General features: G+C 40.0%; 1 protein-coding gene across 1 annotated transcript in view; it reads right to left on the bottom strand.

Annotated features, from left to right (window-relative positions):
* The window catches only part of LOC109466292 (proprotein convertase subtilisin/kexin type 5), a 45,269-nt gene extending 25,652 nt beyond the window's left edge, over positions 1-19,617 (bottom strand). The window contains exons 1-13 of the mRNA XM_019763999.1: positions 19,097-19,617; positions 14,522-14,626; positions 9,786-9,977; positions 6,934-7,080; positions 5,520-5,596; positions 4,888-4,976; positions 4,166-4,338; positions 3,671-3,883; positions 2,914-3,014; positions 2,182-2,439; positions 1,368-1,575; positions 798-924; positions 48-164 (exon numbers count right to left, since the gene is read on the bottom strand). Of these exons, the coding sequence (XP_019619558.1) occupies positions 48-164; positions 798-924; positions 1,368-1,575; positions 2,182-2,439; positions 2,914-3,014; positions 3,671-3,883; positions 4,166-4,338; positions 4,888-4,976; positions 5,520-5,596; positions 6,934-7,080; positions 9,786-9,977; positions 14,522-14,626; positions 19,097-19,270 (1,981 nt within the window). The 5' untranslated portion in view covers positions 19,271-19,617. The remainder of the gene's footprint in view (positions 1-47; positions 165-797; positions 925-1,367; positions 1,576-2,181; positions 2,440-2,913; positions 3,015-3,670; positions 3,884-4,165; positions 4,339-4,887; positions 4,977-5,519; positions 5,597-6,933; positions 7,081-9,785; positions 9,978-14,521; positions 14,627-19,096) is intronic.
* Between the last annotated feature and the right edge of the window lie 802 nt (positions 19,618-20,419).

Below are 20,419 nucleotides of genomic sequence, written 5' to 3' on the forward strand. Positions count from 1 at the left end.
GATCAACATACAACTGTTGATGAGAAGCTAAAAGAACACTCAGTTACCTTCATCAGTAGGCTCCTCCCGAGTCTGAGGTGTGTGAATCCTGGACTCCTCGTCCCGTTTGTACAGCGGATGTTCCTCAGTGCCGTACAGAATCAGCTTCCACTTCCTCAGAACAGCTGGCGGGGAACATCACAACATTACAGCTTTGGAACATTTACACTCCTGTTAGCTTACAAGCTTCCTACTGGCACTATGTAGGAAGTAGTGTACCTACACATCTTAGTGAAAAAATACACAACTACATTGTAGAAGGATAACATTTGCATTTAGCAAATGCATAATGTTCACCTTCTCATATGGTCTGCTCTGTTCATACGGTCAGACAGGAGTGTAAATCCCTCCTGCTATAAAATTGCAACATGATGTAGCCCAACACTAGCTACCATGGTGACAGATGTCTGGTTCAGGTCATTGACCTTATTGGTTTGGAGGAGAAGAAGAAGAGGAAACAGAGCAAAACAAAATGTTTTCCTTCAGTTAACATAAAAATATGGGAACAAGAAAAATCAATTACCTTTCCAGATACATTGTACTAATGCCTTTAAATTGCTGAGGTTTCATATGCATTTATCAACTGTGTGTACACTCCCCCTCCCCTAAAAGACACTAAGAAACAGACTGTCAGACTGCTTCAGTGAGTGTTAGGCCAGTGCCTAGACGTGGCACATGTGGCTTTGCACGGGGCAAACTCGATACAAAAATGTGAGCTGCACACAGATGCAAGGGGGAGGATGACATTGGAAACTTACGCAGTACAGAGCGAAGGCCGTATCTTTGGCAGTTTGTCCTCCCCAGGTCTCTAACTTCCAGAACCCAGTCTCCATATGGTTGTTCTCCCCAGCAGTGAGTTGTCATGAAAGACCAGTCCTTTAGACCCTGTACACAAGAGATGGATAAACATTCATTTCACACCACACTTCATGGTACCATGTACGCGCACATTGATTTTCGCCTGTTCTCAAAAAAAAAAAGTCACGTCCACCAAGGCTCTGGTCTGGCTCTAGGCTTGGGTAGTCCATGGTAGTTAGCGACAATACGGAGCCTGTGGTAACTCTGGAGGATGCCACCCAGGCTACCAAAGCTCCACAACTCAAGAACTCAGTACATACGTACAGTGCCGATTCATAAATTCCGCAAAAATGTGCCGGCTTGTCGTATACGTCGCTAAGTACTCCCGCAAATTCACAATACCAGCTTTGTATTCCTGTCGTTTAGTAGCATTTTTTTTATTCGCCCACGTGCACTAATTTGAAGGTCTTCAGAGGATGTCATCCATAGAATTAAATTGGTGTGGCCTAATATACAACAAAATGTCTTACATCTGATGATGAGTCAAACTGCCTCTGCGGCAGCAGTGTTGACCGCGTCCCTGCGGGTGATGTGATGTGTATGGACAGGTCACCCCTGCAGGGGTGGTCCAGGGTCATCTGTACCACCACGTGCTCCAGGAACCTCACATGGCGGTCAGTCCCATTACATCCGCCCGTGGTCTTGGTGTCCACGATCATCTGACCCTTGGTTATCGCCCTTGGAGGAAAACATGTTCAGTAAGAAATAGGGACTGTACGAAATTTTCCTACCTTCTTCCAACGAAAAATGCTCCAGAACATTATGAAAAACTTTCATAAAAAATTTCATAAAACATAATGTAGTAGATACTATTATTACCTGTTAGACAGTTTTCTTAGTTTACCATTACCAAAAAGCTTTAAAGGTACCCAATGCAGTTTTTAGGCCATGAAAACCAGAATTTTTTAAATTTAAGTCAATATTTTAAGTCAAATGTCTACATGATGCTAAAATGAAACAACACTATCCTGATATACATGTATATAGACATTCGTTGATCAAAAATGCTGAAAATTGTGACACAAAACGGCTACTGCTAAGATCCTTGGCTCATTTTTGGGGTACCACCCAATGCAGGAAACAAAGGACTCATCTTGGGGGCTTGCTTCTGCACAGTTCTAAATGCCTTAAATATGAAATAACTCAGAGGCAAAAGTGCTAATGTTGGACAGTTTGTGTCAATATGATACAGCTTTCCTTATTCAAAATGTTCCATTTTTGCATTGGATGCCTGTAAGCAAGTTTACAAGTAAGTTTCTGGCACATGCATCATGTTACATGTACCTTTGCTGTGAACTTGGTTGTTCCTCACACACGTGTTGTTCTGGAACTTTCCTCCAGCTTTCCGCCAGCTCCACCATCTTCCCCGCGTCCATCAGGCCAAAGCCGAAGTTGTGGCTGACGCGCAGCCCGGCGCCGTTGGTCACGAAGTCGCTCTCCTTGCGTGGGTCTCGTGGGTACGACTCCGAGTCCTTGTCCAGAGGGACGGGGTTGGCTGCCATCACCACGATGTACTGCATGTCTCTCCATGTCAGCATGGGGCTGCAGGAACAAACATATTCATTAGAAAGGAATTTCTTCTTCTTCACCACATTCCAGGGCTTACATGTAGCACCAAGGACACAACAATTCAATTTGATGGTTCACGGATTCGCCCGCTTCATTTTTTTCTGATTTGTCTAATGTCTATCTACGAGAACGGTCCAAATTCTCTCGAGTCTGGAGTCCGCCATCTTGAACGCATCTTGTTGCACATTTTAACCATACTGGGATAAGTTCATGTCACAAAAAAACAATCATGATTAACAGACACAGTTAACAGATATGAAATAAAAGTAACAATATTTAAACCAATTCAACGTCTTGCTTTTCGTTTATAGTAGAGATACATGTAAAAGAACCAGTACTTTGCATTTCAATGGAAGGTTTGTCTAGTTGAATTAGGAGTTTTTTTACAGTCCTTTTAAGACTGTAAGTAATAGGGAAATAGATTTTATACTATGGATTAAAACTTACTTTGCCTCCAGCGCTAGAGCACATATCCCAGCAGCCATTGGTGCAGAGGCAGATGTCCCTGTGTGCGACTCTGTACAGCCTTTCCTCAAGTCTGTGGTGATCTATGGAGGAACAGAGGGGAAAAATGGGGAGTTAGAGTAAAGCCACTGTCACACATAGCTGAATATAGCCTGCCGAACACTAGTCAAACTTCCCCAAACTATGGTTAGGAGTAGGTCGGGAGCAAGGTCGTTTCAAAATGTTTAAATATAATAAGCATTCGAATGTTGATGGGAGGTTTGGCTATGGTTGTCTGGTGGTTAACTGATGTTTGCAAATTGTCCTGGCCATGGTTGTTAGTCAACTTTGACTCAAATTCAATTCGTATCAAATTTATATTGTATTGTATTGTATTGTATTGGGTGGGCTGAATTATGAGGTCTGGAGATTAAAATTATCGGATCTGGAGTGGCTGCCATTCGGCCTACTCTTTTTGATAAGTGTGGTGGGTTCTTTAATGTGCGTGGGGTGTGGCTCTCCCATACACTGGACCTCCATTTAACGTTCTATCCAAGGGACGTCCCTAACTGAAGCTAGTTAGTACTCATTTACACCTGAGTGAAGTGAGAAAATTCGTGATAAGTGCCTTTCCCAAGGGTACGACGTTGGTGCATATAGGTGGAATCAAACCCAGGACGCGTGGGTTCCGTGATAAATGCTCTACCATTACGTCACACGGGGCCACACAAGAGAGACTTAAACCTTCCGTAAGACTTACCACTTTCCTCTCGTGTGGAGCTCCACTGCTGTAGGTTGTGGCCAGTGTTGAGGCGCAGGGTTCCAGGTACCACGGCACCTTGCCCTGTTCTGATGCGCTGCTTACAGATATCGTGTAGATACTGTTGGTGTAACCGTCACAGCCACAGCTGTCGTATGTACGGCCTCCATTGCCTGATGCCCAAACGAAGATGGAGCCCAGCCCGTCTCTACCCTGGTATAGAAAGTAGTGTTAAGGCACAACATCGAAATCACTATCATGAAAGTTCATGTGTTACATGTGTAGTACTGTTACATGTTTAGAGTTAAAACTTTAGATCCAACACAAAAAGTTCTCTCACCTAGAGCTTTCAACCAGTCACGTTGGTCTAACATCGGGCATAACATTGGGCATGTCGGGGGATCGAAACCTGGACCTTTTGGTTCTGAGACGAACGCTTCTACCATTGTGCCATGTGATGCCACAAAAAAATTGTACATAACAGAGTTTGCTGACCCTTTCCGCCCCTTGTGCGAAGGTTTTTGTGGCCAGATTGGCGGGCCCGTCCACGGTTTTCCCATCGTCATCAGGTCCCCAGGAGGCACTGTAGATCATGATGTGCTGCGGGTTCAGACCGAGGGAGGCCGCCTCCACCGAGTCTGTCACATCTCCATCCAACATCCGCACTCCTGCAAGGCAGAACAACTTGGGAACTCAACTTTCTAATGTTCAAGTCAGTATCCGTCTTTCTATCATTTGATGGAATTTTGCTGCTCAATATGATAGACAAAAAATTTGCCTAGTCCGTCATCTTTGATAGATCAAAATCAGCATGTAGATACATGAAAAGAGATATCATCAAACTAAGCTTAATAAATAGTCTGCCAGCAAAATTTGCCCCTCAAAATGCAGACGTACATGGAGTGTTTCAGAGGGTCCAGATTCAAAACTTTTGATCCCCAGGACCCCCCTTGGATTGTCCCGCCTTTGGCAATGAACATGATGTTACACAAAGACAAAATTGAGATGACAGAAATAAATTTTAGGCTGGCTACAATATTGGAATTTTCTTACTGCTTTAGGAAGTTGGATTAATTTTATGATGTACTTTCCAACTATCCTAAAGAAATATTCTCTGAATTTTATTGGTCCTATCTTCTGGAAATTCCATTAAAACAGTCTTAATCCGCTTATAGTAGTTCTCTTTGCATGTGATGCTAACTGAGGAGTTGCCTTACCACCTATTCTTGCCTTGTAGGCCACACCAACACTACAGAAGGAGTTGTTTCCCATTGCTGCCACCTCCCCTGCACACCTGGTACCATGTCTGACAGAAAAAGTCTATATTAGTCTGAATCAGGTGTGCATGATTGTATAAGTTTCAAGTTTATTTATATACACACGTCATGAACTATATTGTACATGTATATTGTAGTACAAGTCAAAAATAGATAGCAGAAAGGAGAACTTGTTTTCTGCTTTGGAACTTTAAAAGATGCATGTTCATGTATTACAATACAACATGTACAACATGTATGTCTAGCAGTGTATTGGCATCTACATGTATGACGTAAAAGATACTGCCAAATATCACCACACTGGCAGAAAATACTAACTTGCAAAGTACATTTTTTTTATTTTTAACATGTTCTCCCAAAGTGTATATACATGTATGTTCCTCCATGAATTCCAGATGCAAAGTATACAAAATGAACACGCACAGTAAAAAAGATAAATATTACAGACAAGCATTTTGTCAATTACAAGTTTAGCTAGCACATGAAAAGCACAAAAGAACTAATTATTGGGCAAAAGTTCATTATACAGCTCCCTGTATATTCAAGTGATGGAGATAGAAATCTATTTTTACCTATTCTCATTGGTATACTCATATCTGGGGGTTGGGTCCAGGGTACCACCATTAATGTCGCTACTAGCATCTGGATCCTACAGAATAAAGGAAAATGCCTAACATCTACAATACTACAGAACAGTACTGTTGAATCACAGACATGCTGCATCGTACAATTGTCTTGCTGGCTTCTTTCATCTATTATTTCCAACTAGATTTTGTGTTGGTGGGGCGAAAAGGAATTGTGCCAGTTTTTCAAAACACCGTGCAGTTTGTCTGTGGTTGTAGCAATGCCTACAATATTAGCAAACTGCTCTAGACTTTCACTTACATGTAATACTACCTAGTAATAGAAATACCGGTATATCCAATTCTAAGAGAATCTAATTCTATGGCAAACAGTGTTCTAGCCAGCATCCGTCTTTCCATCATTTGATGAAATTTTGCCGCTCACGACGTACACAAATTTTATCCAATCCATTATCTTTGTCAATGATAGATGAAAATCAGCATGTAAAGATATGGAAAGCTTACTTTTCAGCAAAATTTTCCCCTCACGTTGCAAAAAAATACCTTTTGAAGATGGTCAAGATTTTAAAATTTTCCCAAGGGATCATGTCCCTAGCCCCAGAATTGTTACACCTGGTGCTCAACATGATGTTATGTCAAACAAAATTGAGAGGGCGGAAAAAGATTTCAGGCTGGCTAGAACACTGGGTACAAGTTAGTACTGTTCAGACATCCTGTGGTCTTACTTGCAGGAGTTGATGAGGTCGTAAGGTGGGGTTGGATCAGGGCTGTGGGTGATTACGTTATAACTGGCCCTCGGGTCCTGTCAGGTCATACGTCAGTCAGGGCATTTGTTAGTCAGTCAGTTAGTCAGTAAGTTGAAGGGAAGTCACGGTTTTTGTCAGTCTGTCATATATAGTCAGTCGGGCTAATAGTGACTATGAAATCAGTCTGTCAAATATGCTACTGTAACAATTAAATGACAAAGAGGCTAGCTACGTAAAATCTAAAATAAAGATGGTACAAGCTATTAAAACAAGAAGCATACAAAACTTTACGGAGAAAAGACCAAATATGACTAGCAAGAATATGTCTAGCCTCTACAATGCTTCAGATAGAAAGCATAGAAATTGGCCAAATAGAGAGATAATGTCATGCCACCGGAGTTGATCCGCTTTTAAAAAGTCAAATGTGCTCCTTCAAGAGACCAACTTCCCTGGCATGTATCTGTCTGTCTTCTGTATTTTGGCCAATTTCTTCTCTTTCCAGCCACTTCTGAAAGCTAGTAGAGGCTAACAATATTAGGTTCACTCACTGTTGAACAATATCGTGATTTGAACTTATAACATAATAAATGACTGTGTAGTTACTGTATCAGTTGATGCCATCATATGCATAAAAAAAGGGAAAGAAAAAGACTTACATAGTTCCCAGCCAGGTCGGGATGGTCAGTTTCAATCCCGTCGTCGAGAATCGAGACCACGACCCCCTTCCCCGTGTACCCCTTCTTCCAGGCTGCCTCCACATTCATGTCTGAAGACTGGCAGGCGAAGCCGGGGCGGTCACAATGCTGGGGGGAACAACAGGTGGTTCAGGATAGCATTAAGTACTGTGTACCAGTTTGCTGGAACTAGTTCCAGACTTGTAAAAATGTTTAGGTTCAAATCCAAAAAAACTGAACATCTGCAACCAGTTCCAGACTTACTAAAAGAAATCATGTCACATTCCCCTTTTTGTTCTAAACCACCTGAAATCTTCAATAGTCAAAACTTTGCACTGCAAAGTGAAGAAAACATTGGCATTTGGCATCGTCAAGTGTCGGCCTCCATAAATTACGTTGCCACACATTTGCCCAGTGCTGAATGACAACAAGTTATATCTTCAGGTTTATCTTGAAAGATACGTAAATTGAAAGATTAAAGTCAGAAAACCTGTAGAATACTGCAAATGATGTTGCCCTCTTTTTCAAATAACATTGGACTAGCATGCAAGCAATCATGTCATTATATCCTTGAAGTACCTTAACTGAAATGCTTTTGCTAAGCTAGCAACACGTCTTACCAAGGAGGTTGTATGATTGTATTCTAACTCTATGGTCTTTCAAAATGAAGTTTGCAAAACCCAGGTTTGCCAGTAACAGTGCCACCTTGTGATAATTTGAGGAAGTGCAGGCAGTATAGAAGATGCCAGATTCTGCCACTTGGTAATCTGTGCACTGCTGTGAAGTAGGTGTCAGTATTCCAAGACAAACATCCCTACTTGTTCAACATGCCCTCAAATATGCACTTGTAAATTGTGAGGCTCTATAAATACAACCTGCATTCTCAAGTGTCAACACTTAAAAGTGACGAAATACTGAGAAGTATTTCACTAGTCAGCAAACAAACATGTACAGATTTAGGCACATTTAAGTTGTATTATACACAGTTATACACCATATTGTGAATATTGAATGTTTTAAGCAATTCCATAGATTCATAATAGAACATTTATTCCACTACTGATATATACTTGGGTCCATACACAACATGTACAATGTATCTTACCATGTCTCATAAATAATCTGTGATCCTAATTTGTGTGCAATTTCTTTGAGACTTCATCCAATAAGCTTCCAAATCCTGAGCACTAAAAGTTGTGAAACCAAGAAAAACAAGGACTGTTTGCTGGTAAAATTAGGGTGTAAACTGGGTTGTACCGTATTGTCAATTTCGATCAATAAATAAAAAAACTGGGATGGTCTTTCTAATGTTAGAGTTGACGTAACTAACATGCGTGAACTGTATCGTTGTTTGAAGAGAATAGATGAAGTGCTGACTTTCTCACAAGTACCCTGTAGTGGCTCTTACAGTGCAGCACACCCTTGCTGAGTTGATCTAAGTGTGGCAGAATGTGGTGTGTCACATAAAAAGCCTAGGGCCAGGGAAAAAAAAGTTGTGTTTCCTGTTTCAGTCCTGAAAAAAATTTGGGTCGGTAGGTAGGGATTACCTTTTTTTTCTTCTTTTTTTTTAGACTTTGGTGATTTCTAATGATCCAACTGATTGTACAATTTTCACCATTCAGGGGTCAGATCATGAAGCTAGAAATCTGTCGATCAGCTTGAAAAATTTGTGCCCCTTGCAGGGGTACACCCAAAAAAGGCTAGGGTCGGCAGTTTTTTCTAGGGACGGTCGCAAACCAGGAAACACAACGTTTTTTTTCCTAGCTACATGTAAGCCTAAACACATTGAATTTCCACAATGCTGCATCATGCATATGCTATGTGCAGTAGTGCCAGTAGCACTACAGATGCAATGCCTTATTTTTTTGCCAGTTTTTTTCCTCATTTGGCAGTTTTAAGAGCTTCTTGTTTATTGTTTCTAGTTCCCAAGAAGCTTGCACCATGTCAGGTACACTCAATGTAGAATGTCCTGTTTGTACAATATTATATTTTTAGCGGTGGCATCCCTCTTATGACCACGACTCTCTGTGAAGTAGTGTGCTCTGATAATCGTGTGACGCAGGAAATTTATTTTTGGCAAAGATATGTCCTCTTGCTGGTAGCAAAAGCATTGTATCTCAAGGGTATTGGGGAATTCAAAAGTGGAATTAGTTTGGCACCTGTAAGTGTACTCTATGGTTCACTAGACTATCTGCATAATTCTAAAATCTGCTGACCTAGCCTTTTTTTGATCGACCGATGGTGAGCTATAAAATTTTCAATCTGACATCTGAATTTCAAACCCTCTGAAGTCTGAAAAGTCCATTCAATGCATTTTCAGAAGGAATTTTTTCTTCAGTAAATGAGGTGAAATATTTGTCCACAAGCAAACAGGTCCTGAATCCTGATGCATTTTAGTAATCTTTATTTGTTGAATCATTTTTGCCAAAATCTATAAAAAAAAATGAAAAACATAATCTCTACTAATAGCATGAAAGTTCATCTGTGTTGGTACAAATCATTATGAAATAAAGACTAAACTTTCCTTCCAACACTGGAATGAACTGGGAGTTACCCCAAATTTTCGACACATCTGGCACGTACATGTATGACCCAGTACTACGCCCATGTCTCTCTGACGTCATGTTCCAAGAGTAGATGAGTCCATTCCGTGAACAAGGTTGAAGGAGTCAGCCGAAAATTTGGGAAAGTCCCAATTTATTCCAGTGTTGGAAGAAAAGTTTAGTCTTTATTTCATAATCCCTACTTGCCTGCTCTAGTTTTTTCAGGACTAAAACTGGAAACACAACATTAATTTTCCTCGGCCTTAGGTGGTCATTAACGACATAACTCACCAGGTACCACATCTTGTCCCATTTGTCGTCATTAAAGTGCGGATCCCAGTGGTTGTCCGGCTGGGCAGGTTCAGGGTCGTTGACCTGCGGGGCGTTCTCCATAACCCTGTGCTCCCAGGGGTTCATGCTGTACACCCTCTTCACTCTTCTCTTCACTCTCCTCTTCACAACCTGCTGTTGTAACCATCTCACCTGGAGTGGGAACAGAGAACATATCAACCAAAAATAGTTTCATCAGGTTGGTAAAGTGTAGGATACAGGAGTTTTATTTTACACTACCAATTACAAGATTTCTCACCTAAGTGCTAACCTTTAGGTGTCTATCAGGTTATCAGGTTTACGAAATGTGGTCTCGCTGAAAAAGTGCCACCTACATTGGCCACATATAGCGGCGAGAAGCAGAACTCTAGTCAGAAGCGCTGAGGAAGGTGTCTGATAGACACCGAAACATCAGCACTTAGGTGAGAAATCTTGGTTGTGTAAAAGAAAACTCCTGTATCCTAGAGGACAGATTAAATCTGCAGACTGTGAAACAGTCGAACAAAAACCTGCACCACCAGCACACGAAGCCTATGCACTAACCACCAGGCTAAAAGATCCAGGTACGGTGGACAATGCGGGATAAAAAAAAAGTAAAATTTAGCCAATAGGGAGAATAATCAACATGGGGAATTTTGCCAGCAAAGAGGTCATTTGCCCGCATACCCTCTCACATACTGACTCTCCTATAACTATTTCCTTTTTTTTACTAAATTCTAGGACCCATACCCCTGGAGGAAGGCATAGTAGAAGCTATATAGGACTGGCCATTTGGTGGCACTTGAACCCCACTGTTACACTACTCCACCTTTTCTGGCAGTCTGGCAAAGGTAACTAACCCGGTATATACATTTCCTGTAACAATATTTACATTCAAGTACTAACAACATCAGAGTTCTATTTCTAAAATCTTACAATAGTTACATGTGCTAATGTCATTGAGAATGATCTCTTACTGACTAACAGTTTGAAAGTACGTCCGATATAGGCGATTTCCTGTCTTGTTAGTTATGACATCAGGATGGCCTCTGGCACGGGGATCTGTTTCCACTGAAGATGGCTTTTGACATTTCCGTTAAATGTTTGTTAAGTCTTAGCTCCTGTGGAGAAGTGTGAGTCACGGAGCCCCCAGAGATGGGACTGCTGACCTGACTGGGGCCTAGGAAAAAAAACGTTGTGTTTCCTGTTTCCCGACTGGCCCTAGAAAAAACTGCCGACCCTAGCCTTTTTTTTTTGTGGATCCCCGCAATATTAAATTTTTCAACCTGATCAACTCTTTCTAGCTCCATGATCTGACACCTGAGTGATGACACATTTTACAATCGTTTTTCTAACATTGACATTGAAACTATAAGTGTCCTGTTATGCAAGTTTTACCTTGTTAAACTGTATTGTATACTGTTAGATCACAAGAGATTGCCAAAGTCTAATATTAGTAATAAATAAAAAAAAGACAGAAAAAAGATAAATCCCTTACCTACCTACAGTACCCTACTTTTTTTTCAGAACTTAAACAGGGCTTCCCTAGGCCTAGGAAAAAAAATGTTGTATTTCCTGTTTCAGTCCTGAAAAAATTATGGTCGATAGGTATACGTAGGGATTATCTTCGCTTTTTTTTTCAGACTTCAGTGATATCTTTATAGGGGTCCAACTTATACAACACAGTTTAACAAAGTAAAACTTGCATGAGGACACTAATTTATTTTCAATGAAAACAAATTGTACAACATTTTATCACTCTGGTGTCAGATCATGGAGCTAGAAAAAGTTGATCAGCTTGAAAAATCATTTACACAGTCATGTATGTCCCTTGCAGGGGTCCACCTCAAAAAAGTCTAGGTTAGGCAGGTTTTTCTACTAGGGTCAGTCAGGAAACACAACATTTTTTTCCTAGGCCTAAGGCCTGACAACCTACAGCTGTTTGTACTGGGCTTATACTGGTATTATCACAGGATGCTGGCAGAAGGTCAACTTGTTTGGCAGCTGTTATACAACATTCAGCTTGTCCTCTGACACCGTGTGGTGGCATATGGAACGAAGACACACAGGATGGTAACCAGGTCTTTCCTGTTGTTCCAGGAAAAATTTTATCCAAGTTTTAGGAATCTCTTTTTCTTTTTCTTCTCCAAATCAGAAAAATATGAAGTGGGCAAATCTTAGAAGCAACAAATTAAATTACAGAGAATTTCTGACACACACACAGTAAAAGAAAAAGCATAAGAGAAAGGAGATCGATAGCTCTATGCAGTGGACTGCCGATGAAAATGTCCGTTTAGATAAACTATCCTGTTTGCACTGACGCAGGTAGAATGCCCAGAAGGCCAATATCCCTAACTACACTATACGTCAGTCAATGAGTTATCCTGATCGGGTTATCGATTTTCCAATTTTGTGCAAACATTTCTTATGTACGGATGACAAAGCAACACGTCAGGCAAGTCAGAAGTTAGGTCTACTCTCAGGTTACAACTAACAGAATTTTTACAGCTTTTACAGTAATGTACAGTAATTACTGTAATTCATTTATGTTCGAGGCAATTTCAATTTGCTGTACATAGGGATAGGCAGATCTTTTTGACATTCTACATTTGTACATACATTTACAATGTGAAAATTACTGTCAGTGATTTCTGATACAATGGAAATACACATTTGCAGTGTCATCCCTTTCTGGGGTCCATAAAAAAAGGCTACGGGTCGGCAACTTTTTCTAGCAAGGGTCGGTCGGGAAACAGGAAACAACATTTTTTTAATTTTTTCCTTGGCCTTACAGCTCCTGTCCATTGATTCTGTGAAAGTTCTGACGTCCCACATGTATTTAGTCCCACATGTATGTACAGTACCGGGTATCGCAGAAACATAAAGCAATCAAAACTCACTTGTCACCTCAAGGTCTCCTTGGTCCACTTATTATAGATTGGATGTGGCAGACGTTATTTCTCATCTAGATTGCGATATTGCCTTCTAGCACCTTGGGATCAATTTCACAGAACAAAATTCCCACAGAACTGCTCACTACGCGAGAAGGCAGTCCCTATATACTCTGCGATTGTATCACCTTTGGATCTGAACATTAGGCCACACTGACTTAATTTTATGGATGACAGCTTTTGGAAACCCCCCAAACTAATGCAAGAGGGAAAAAAAAATTGATGATGCAAAGTGAACCATGATGGAATACTACATGTATCAAGCAAGCAAGAAGTCTATACTAATTTTGTACTACCTGGTACATGTACATAGTATATATACAATGTAGATGATCAAAGGATGTATGTGTACTAGGTCAAAGTCTGACATGTTGTTCACAGACCAAGGATGTATACCATTGGTAGAAATACTTTTTTTTCAGTGTTCTGCAATGTCAAAATTTTGTTCTGCAATTCAGAAATACTTCCTGCAAATTCTTAAAAGTCCAGATCTAAATCCATGGCATATACAAAATTGTATGTTGACATACAAACATTTTGAATGCAATTTGACATGCAAAATATAGAGTCGGTAGTAAACACAACAGCTCTTAAACACCATTGGACCTCTAGCCTGATTTTTTCAGTTTGCAAAATTCAGGTTGCTTAATTTTTCTTCTGCAATATTGAAAATGTCTAGCCTGGGTACCATCCTACTTATATGCCGGGGCTCCCACACTCGCTTCCCTAAGAAGAGTAGGATGGTACCCAGGCTAGAAAATGTCTCTGCAAAATGCAAAATCTTATTGTAGCATTTGATTTGAATACCACTTTCCTGGGTTCCATACAGCCTCAGAGGATATAATTTTTTTTTAAACAGGCAAAAATCAATGAGAGCACGGATGTCATCCATAAGATTAAGTCAGCGTGGCCTTAGGGATAAAAGATATTTGCACGCCCATAACCTTAATATCATTGCCTTTTGTGGGGTGACACAAATGGAACACTGTGACAGATGTGTATTTGCACATTATTTAATATGCGGTATAGGTGGATAGTGTTGATGGAATGGCCTTTACTGGCAGTGCTTTCATACAGCAATGGGAGTTTTATTACAGCAAGAGTGCTGGGATCAAACTGTATCAGATTCTGGGGGTGTGGAAGAATGGAAAAAAGGGAAATGGGTAAATTTGAGAGTCAATAAAAGTACTAAAAGTAATCAAACGAACTTTAAAGGAGGTGAAAAGAGATCTATAGAAAGAAATGAAATGAAAAGAAATGAAATTGTCTGAATATTGCTATAGATTAAACAACTTACATGTACATGGCATTGTATTGTATTATACATTTCCTATGAGTAGATTTCCTAGCATTACTATGACTCACTATAGTCTAGTATAGGGAGCAGAAGCAGCTAAATTTTCCCACAGACATCTCTCCCCAAATGATATCTGTGGATAGAGATGTCTGGGGGCCTACATGCCCTTTTTCGTATGGCGTAATCAGGCCATTTTAGTCTCTGTAATCCGTAGGCAGCCTCCCCAAAAATCAACGTAATTCATAATCAGTACATTAGCCGCAAAACGTTAAGTCATAATCAGCTCTGAAACTTAACGTAATTCCTAATCGGCGGCGAAAATTTTGCGTAATTCGTAATCACTACCCCCACATGCAGGTCCTCATGTCTGTGGGGAAATTTAGGACCGAGGTTTAGGAGAGGACACAGTTTTTAGCATAACTTTCTCTGAGAACAGTCCTAATTGGCCCAGTATGAAATCCTGTACTTACCTCCGGTTCTCTCTGTAACAGTGCATGTCTGTGGCTGCTGGACCGTAGGGAGCGTTTCCACGTCCGCCGGTGAACAAACAAGTAGTGATCCTCCAAAGATCCAATCTGGGGAAAATCAGAACAATCAAGAGGATCATTACCACACAGTGTCACATAGTATCATTCCTACAGAAAGAATTATAGGTGCAGTACCAGGAGTAACCAGACTTTCAAAGCTTCAACGGAAAGATTTATAAAGAGCCCAATCTATTTCATGACCAAGTTTTTAAACGATGCATTAGCCTATAAATTAGTATAATTAATTTTCACTGTTAACATGTCAGAGTTTATTACACCATCACGGATCATTGTTTTAATGGTATTACAAAATGTATGTGTCTTTGAGTTCACGACTTCTGATTAGAATATTTTAGAGGTGTTTAAAAGTGTTTAAAAAAAGGAGAGCAGTCTCATTTTTGCAGCAAGCTGTATAGTTCTTTCTAAGGATATATAATGGACAAGGGCGGTGAGCAATTACTAGTCTTTTTATTTCTAGTATCTCTGTCTTTGTATGAGGTACTGGTAGCAATTATGATTTATTGAAAGGAGGACGATATTCAATTTCATATGGCTCAGTGTAAGCAGAGTAGAGTGTCCATGTAGACAATCAAGTCAGCAGGTGATTATTCTGTTGCAATAATGTAAAGAACCTCTGGCATGTTGTCATTAGTAGTACCCAAAAGACATCAAACCTTTTCTATACCCAGGTTTTACTTCCTGCCTCCTATGGCTCAGGCACTCTCATTCAGTCTCCTGATGCTCCAAATTCCTGCTACTTCAAAGACTCAATTCAAGCTGGGTTTTGCTATTAGACATCCTAAGGCCATACCAGTTTAATCAATTGATTCTCGGATTCACCCGCTTCATTTTTTTTTTCTGATTTTGAAATTCAAGTTCTGAATCAACTCCAAAATGCTCAAATAACAAACAACATACAAAAATATACAATAAAAAGCCCGGAGGTATAAAATCTCAGATTTTACTTGTTTTCATCTATTTATGTAGTGGTTTGATTAAAAGTTAAAAAGTTACTTGTTTGAATTACAAACCAGCCTGTTATTTTGACTTCAGGGCTCCTATTGTACCTTTTGGGGCTATCATAGGTTTTTAGCCTGCTTTTTTTATTATTTTGCCCTGTCACAAATTCACATTTTTTTCTAAAAAAAAAAGAACGAACAAATTACCCTAACTTCTAAAGAAAGCCAGGCCAAGCTAGACTACCATGACCCTACAAAACAAACATTACAAGGTGACTGGCACTAACTTTGTGTGACTAACCACTTCTGGTTGTAGGTGCCTTCCTCCTGTCAATTATTAACTACGTATAACCTTTAACCTCTTTCTAGTTCTATAAGCTGCCTTTATAAGACTCTACACTGAACTGATTTAATTTTTGAGACCAAACACTAATCACTATCCATTAAATGTAGTCTGCATCGCCTTTACACATACGTCAAATGATCAATGATCATGTGCCAATATGGTCTGACCAACTATAAAGCGTGGATTGATTGCAGAGAATACAACAATTGATCCATGAAAAGCCCGTAACAACTTGAAATAGTATCAGGTTACTAATACTGGCCCTTATGCTTGTCTAGTCATGTAACGCTGACCACACAATACCAGATTTTTAGTAGGTTTTACATGTATCTGTAATCTATTCCTATAGGGTCCCTTTGCAATTTGGGACAAAAGGGAACATTTAAAAGACTTCACAATGTATTGAACTATCGTAGAGTGGAACTCTCTGCCACCAAGTACAGTAGGGGCATCACCACTAGATAGCTTTAAAGTTTCACAGTGTAATAGACCATATTCATTGTACATGTCCCATGTACCTCCATGAAAAGAGTTAGATGTGCAATTAGGCATTTAGGCTAGGTGATGAATAGAGTAAGTCAGTTAGATGTGCATTTACTTGATTTAGGCTAGGTGTAACAAGTCATTTAGTATTAGCCTGGGTACCATCCGGATTTTCGCTACGCAACGCTCGAAAAAATCTTTTCGAGCGTTGCGTAGCGAAAATCCGGATGGTACCCAGGCTAATTTAGTATGTAGTATTTTACACAGAAGAAAGAGAGAATGTATTGAAACAGACAGAAATGTTTAAAATTACATCATTGCCAATATGCCATTTATATCCATACTCCTAATCCTATAGCCAAATTTTTTTGAATATGCTAGCTATTGTACTGATTGCTTTGAAAACATTGTACCCTGTATTCATATTTAGGGTGAAATAACACACACTGTTTGGGACCAGCAGATTCATTTTTCTGTATTGCAAAATTGAATTTGATTTTTTTTTAACATGAACACCATCAACACTAGTACTGTTCACAAATTGAAATTCAAATCGTCAGTCTCTCTCTGCAAGGATGATGAAAGTAGAACAATAATCTTACAGCTCTGAATTTGCCAAGTACTGTACAGTAATTTATTTGCCAGTGAGTGACATTTATGTTAGACTGACTTGCTATATTTACATGAAATAAAGGTCAATTAGATACATTATGTAGTCATTGCCTTTTATCCTTTTGTAGTTGATCTTTCACACCTTTAATTTTCTAATGGCTTTTGTCAGACACATTGTAGTCCAATTTACACAAACAATGTATGTTTTTAATTTGGACAATAACTGTAACATTAATTTAAATAACAGCAATCAGAGGAAGAAAAAAATAGCAAACTGCATAATCAAGTATTGAAAGTAGAGCTGTGTACCGGTACGCAGTACCGATACTGTACCGGAAAAATTGATTAGGTACAGGTCCAAAATACCTAATCCCTCAGTACCGGTACTGTTCCTAAACAATTTCACACTAATTTTATGCCTATTTGTGACCTCAAATGTGTAAATAGCTGGTCCACAATGGGTCCCTGTGTAAGGACAGTGTGTTCATGAAAACAAAAACAACTTAGTTTTGCCTATATTTCATCTGAGCATTCGCCATAAACAAAGAATAAACCTTAACTATCAAGTTTATTTATGTTTTTTTGTTATTGAAGGAGTTCAGAAGAGCATATAAATTGGTCGAATTGTTCAGGTACAGGTTCAGGTCCGGACCTGTACCTAAACCTGTGTACCTGTACCTGTACCTGTACCTAAAATTTGTTTAGGTACACAGCTCTAATTGAAAGGTATTATTATTACCTTCGCCAAGAAGGTTATGTTTTCAGAGGCGTTCGTGTGTCTGTGTGTGTGTGTGTGTGTGTGTGTGTGAGCACGATAACTCGAGAACGCCTGGATGGATTGTCTTGATATTTAGTAGGTGGGTAGGTCTTGATGAGACGTGGAACTGATTAGATTTTGGGCCACCTAGCGGTTTGTTATGGTACTGCAGCTGAACTTCCGGTTTTGATATCTTGTGATCTAGACATGCTAGGCTGACGAAATTTGGATGGTAGGTAGCTCTTGTGATAGGGAAGAAGTGACGTGAGTTTGGGCTCCCTAGCTGCTTGCTCTGGAACTGCAGGGGTGTTAGTTGAAAACTGTTTAAAGGCGGATAATTCAAGAACCGATTGATGGATCGTCCTGAGTTTTGGCATGTAGGTAGCTGAAGTGATGCATGACATAATAATATTACAATTATGCAAATATTAATGTAATTTGCATAATTAATGAGGAAATTCTATAAATCAGCTGCATTCCATGATAGGACTATTCAAGCTTGTGACATATGTAATTCAGAACGTCAGAAATACAGGAAGATATTGATTATGCAAATGAAGACTTAATTTGCATAATTTAGTGAGAAAATGTTATAATTACATATTGGTAATGTCTGGAATTTCATACTTGGGATATTTTAAAGTTATGTGAAGGTGAACATAATTAAACATAACTTATTCAAATAAGGACCTCATTTGCATAATTTATGAGGACATGCTATAATGGCATGCATTGATAAGATAAGACTGTCTTCTGGTATAGAATATGATCAGCAGATATAATTGATGCAATATAGGATCCTATTTGCACAATCAGGGGGATTAATCTATTATTTCTTAGTCATAAAGGCTAACATCATTTGGCGAAGGTATGAGATCGTGGAACTCTAGTTGAATATAATCTGCTCTAAACTTTGATGTTTGGGGAGTGTTTTAAACATAAACACATTCTTCCTGAGCAATATGTGACAAAAGTTTTTTCAGGGATTTTCATAATTATTTTCCTTACCAACAGACCGCCTATCTGAATGTTTATAATCCCTGAGAGTACCTAATTGAGCGTCTAACTCTGCCTGACCCTGACCTCCCCCCACCCGCTAAGTCCCCAGGTACCAGACCTGGAAGTATGCGGCCTACCTCAAGTGAATAAGGTACATAACGTTGTATAAATAAACTTCACCCTTGCTTTTGTATCAAGTTACGTCGCACATTTTGGTACCTGAACTTCCTACATAAAGTTACGGTTACGGTCACTGACCATAACTATCAGGTAAATATTCCAGAAATACGAGATACATTCAATCAATGTAAATTGAGATGAAAGCTCTTAGATAAAGTAAGTACAAAGAAGTCTTTTAATACCTGTCCTTTGTTGATGAATCCGTGCTTGAAGGCAAGCCTGTTCGCCGCCTCAGTCCCGCCCTCCACGTGAAGGGCCCACTCGTTCCGGTAAACCCTCGGGCCCTCCGCGGCCACAGTCCGCAGGCTTACCGCACAAAGAGCGGCAGCGAAAAGCGCAAGGACAGCAGACGGCATGGTAGCACAACAGCTCCGGTCCCGGGACGGAATCGCTGTAACACTCACGACGCTACCAAGTTTTTTTTACACCCCAAACAAAATCCCTGACGTGGCAACTAAAACGCCACAAATCTCGGCACTCGACTGTCGAACTTTCGGCCTCCACAGACCAGGGTTTAACACAGCTGAACCGCTCGGTAAACTTTGCGGGCTGAAGTCGTCATGACACTGGCACAGATGTTGGTGTGGGTTTGAAGCTAGCGGCTTGTGGACTGGTGGGGAGAGAAGAAACTCTCCAGGCTGGATCAGGCGGAGTAAATCTATGGCGTCAGCATCCTGGACGCGCGTTGACCCTTGACCGCGTTAAAATAGGGAGTCTGCAGTTGGTAGTCTTATCAAAGGGAGGCGCTACTGCATTGCTTGAGTTTGAGTAAGACCTAATCTCCAAGCAGATGTTTAGGTGGCCGCAAAAGACCGTATCCATTGGCCAGACTGTATCTATTGGCCACCCAACCCAACATCTGCCAACACTCGGCTTGAAGAAAGGTTTGATTATACAACACCTAGTTAACCCGCTAGGTGTAGTCTGTAACCGTGAATACTGTAAAGATTCTGTTCTGCCAGGATCCTTTTACCATCTAGAAGATCACCAAAAACTACTAAGTACTAAGTTACTAAAAATGTACTAAGATCACAAAACCCACTCGTTATGCAGAACGCGGGGCTATTTATTATCCACGTAATGCCTTTAAAGAAGTCAAACTTCATAATAGAAAACATGGTAGTATTAACTATTATACAGGTTGATCAGACTATACAATAGTCATGTAGTTGTGTGTTCTCTTGCTTATTACTAGCATGTTTACCGGCCGAAGCCGAAAAACATATCGTTTTGCTCTGTTTCATCTTCTTCTTCTGCTCCAAACAAATGAGGTCAATGACCTGTACCAGACGTCTGTCACCATGGTAACTAGTGTTCGATTACATCATGTTGAGAATTAACAGAACAAGCCATATGCGAAGGTACCGGTGAACATTATGCGTTAATGTTTATTTTGCAAATGTTACCTTTCTAGTAACTACCATACTTCTTTGACCCTACGTGCAATTAGCCTGTGGGCATTATTTTGCAAAGAAAGAATTATTATTATACTGAGAGGCTCACGC

This window comes from Branchiostoma belcheri, unplaced genomic scaffold, assembly GCF_001625305.1.
Source record: "Branchiostoma belcheri isolate BF01 breed outbred unplaced genomic scaffold, Haploidv18h27 scaffold162, whole genome shotgun sequence".
Taxonomy (NCBI): Eukaryota; Metazoa; Chordata; class Leptocardii; order Amphioxiformes; family Branchiostomatidae; genus Branchiostoma; species Branchiostoma belcheri.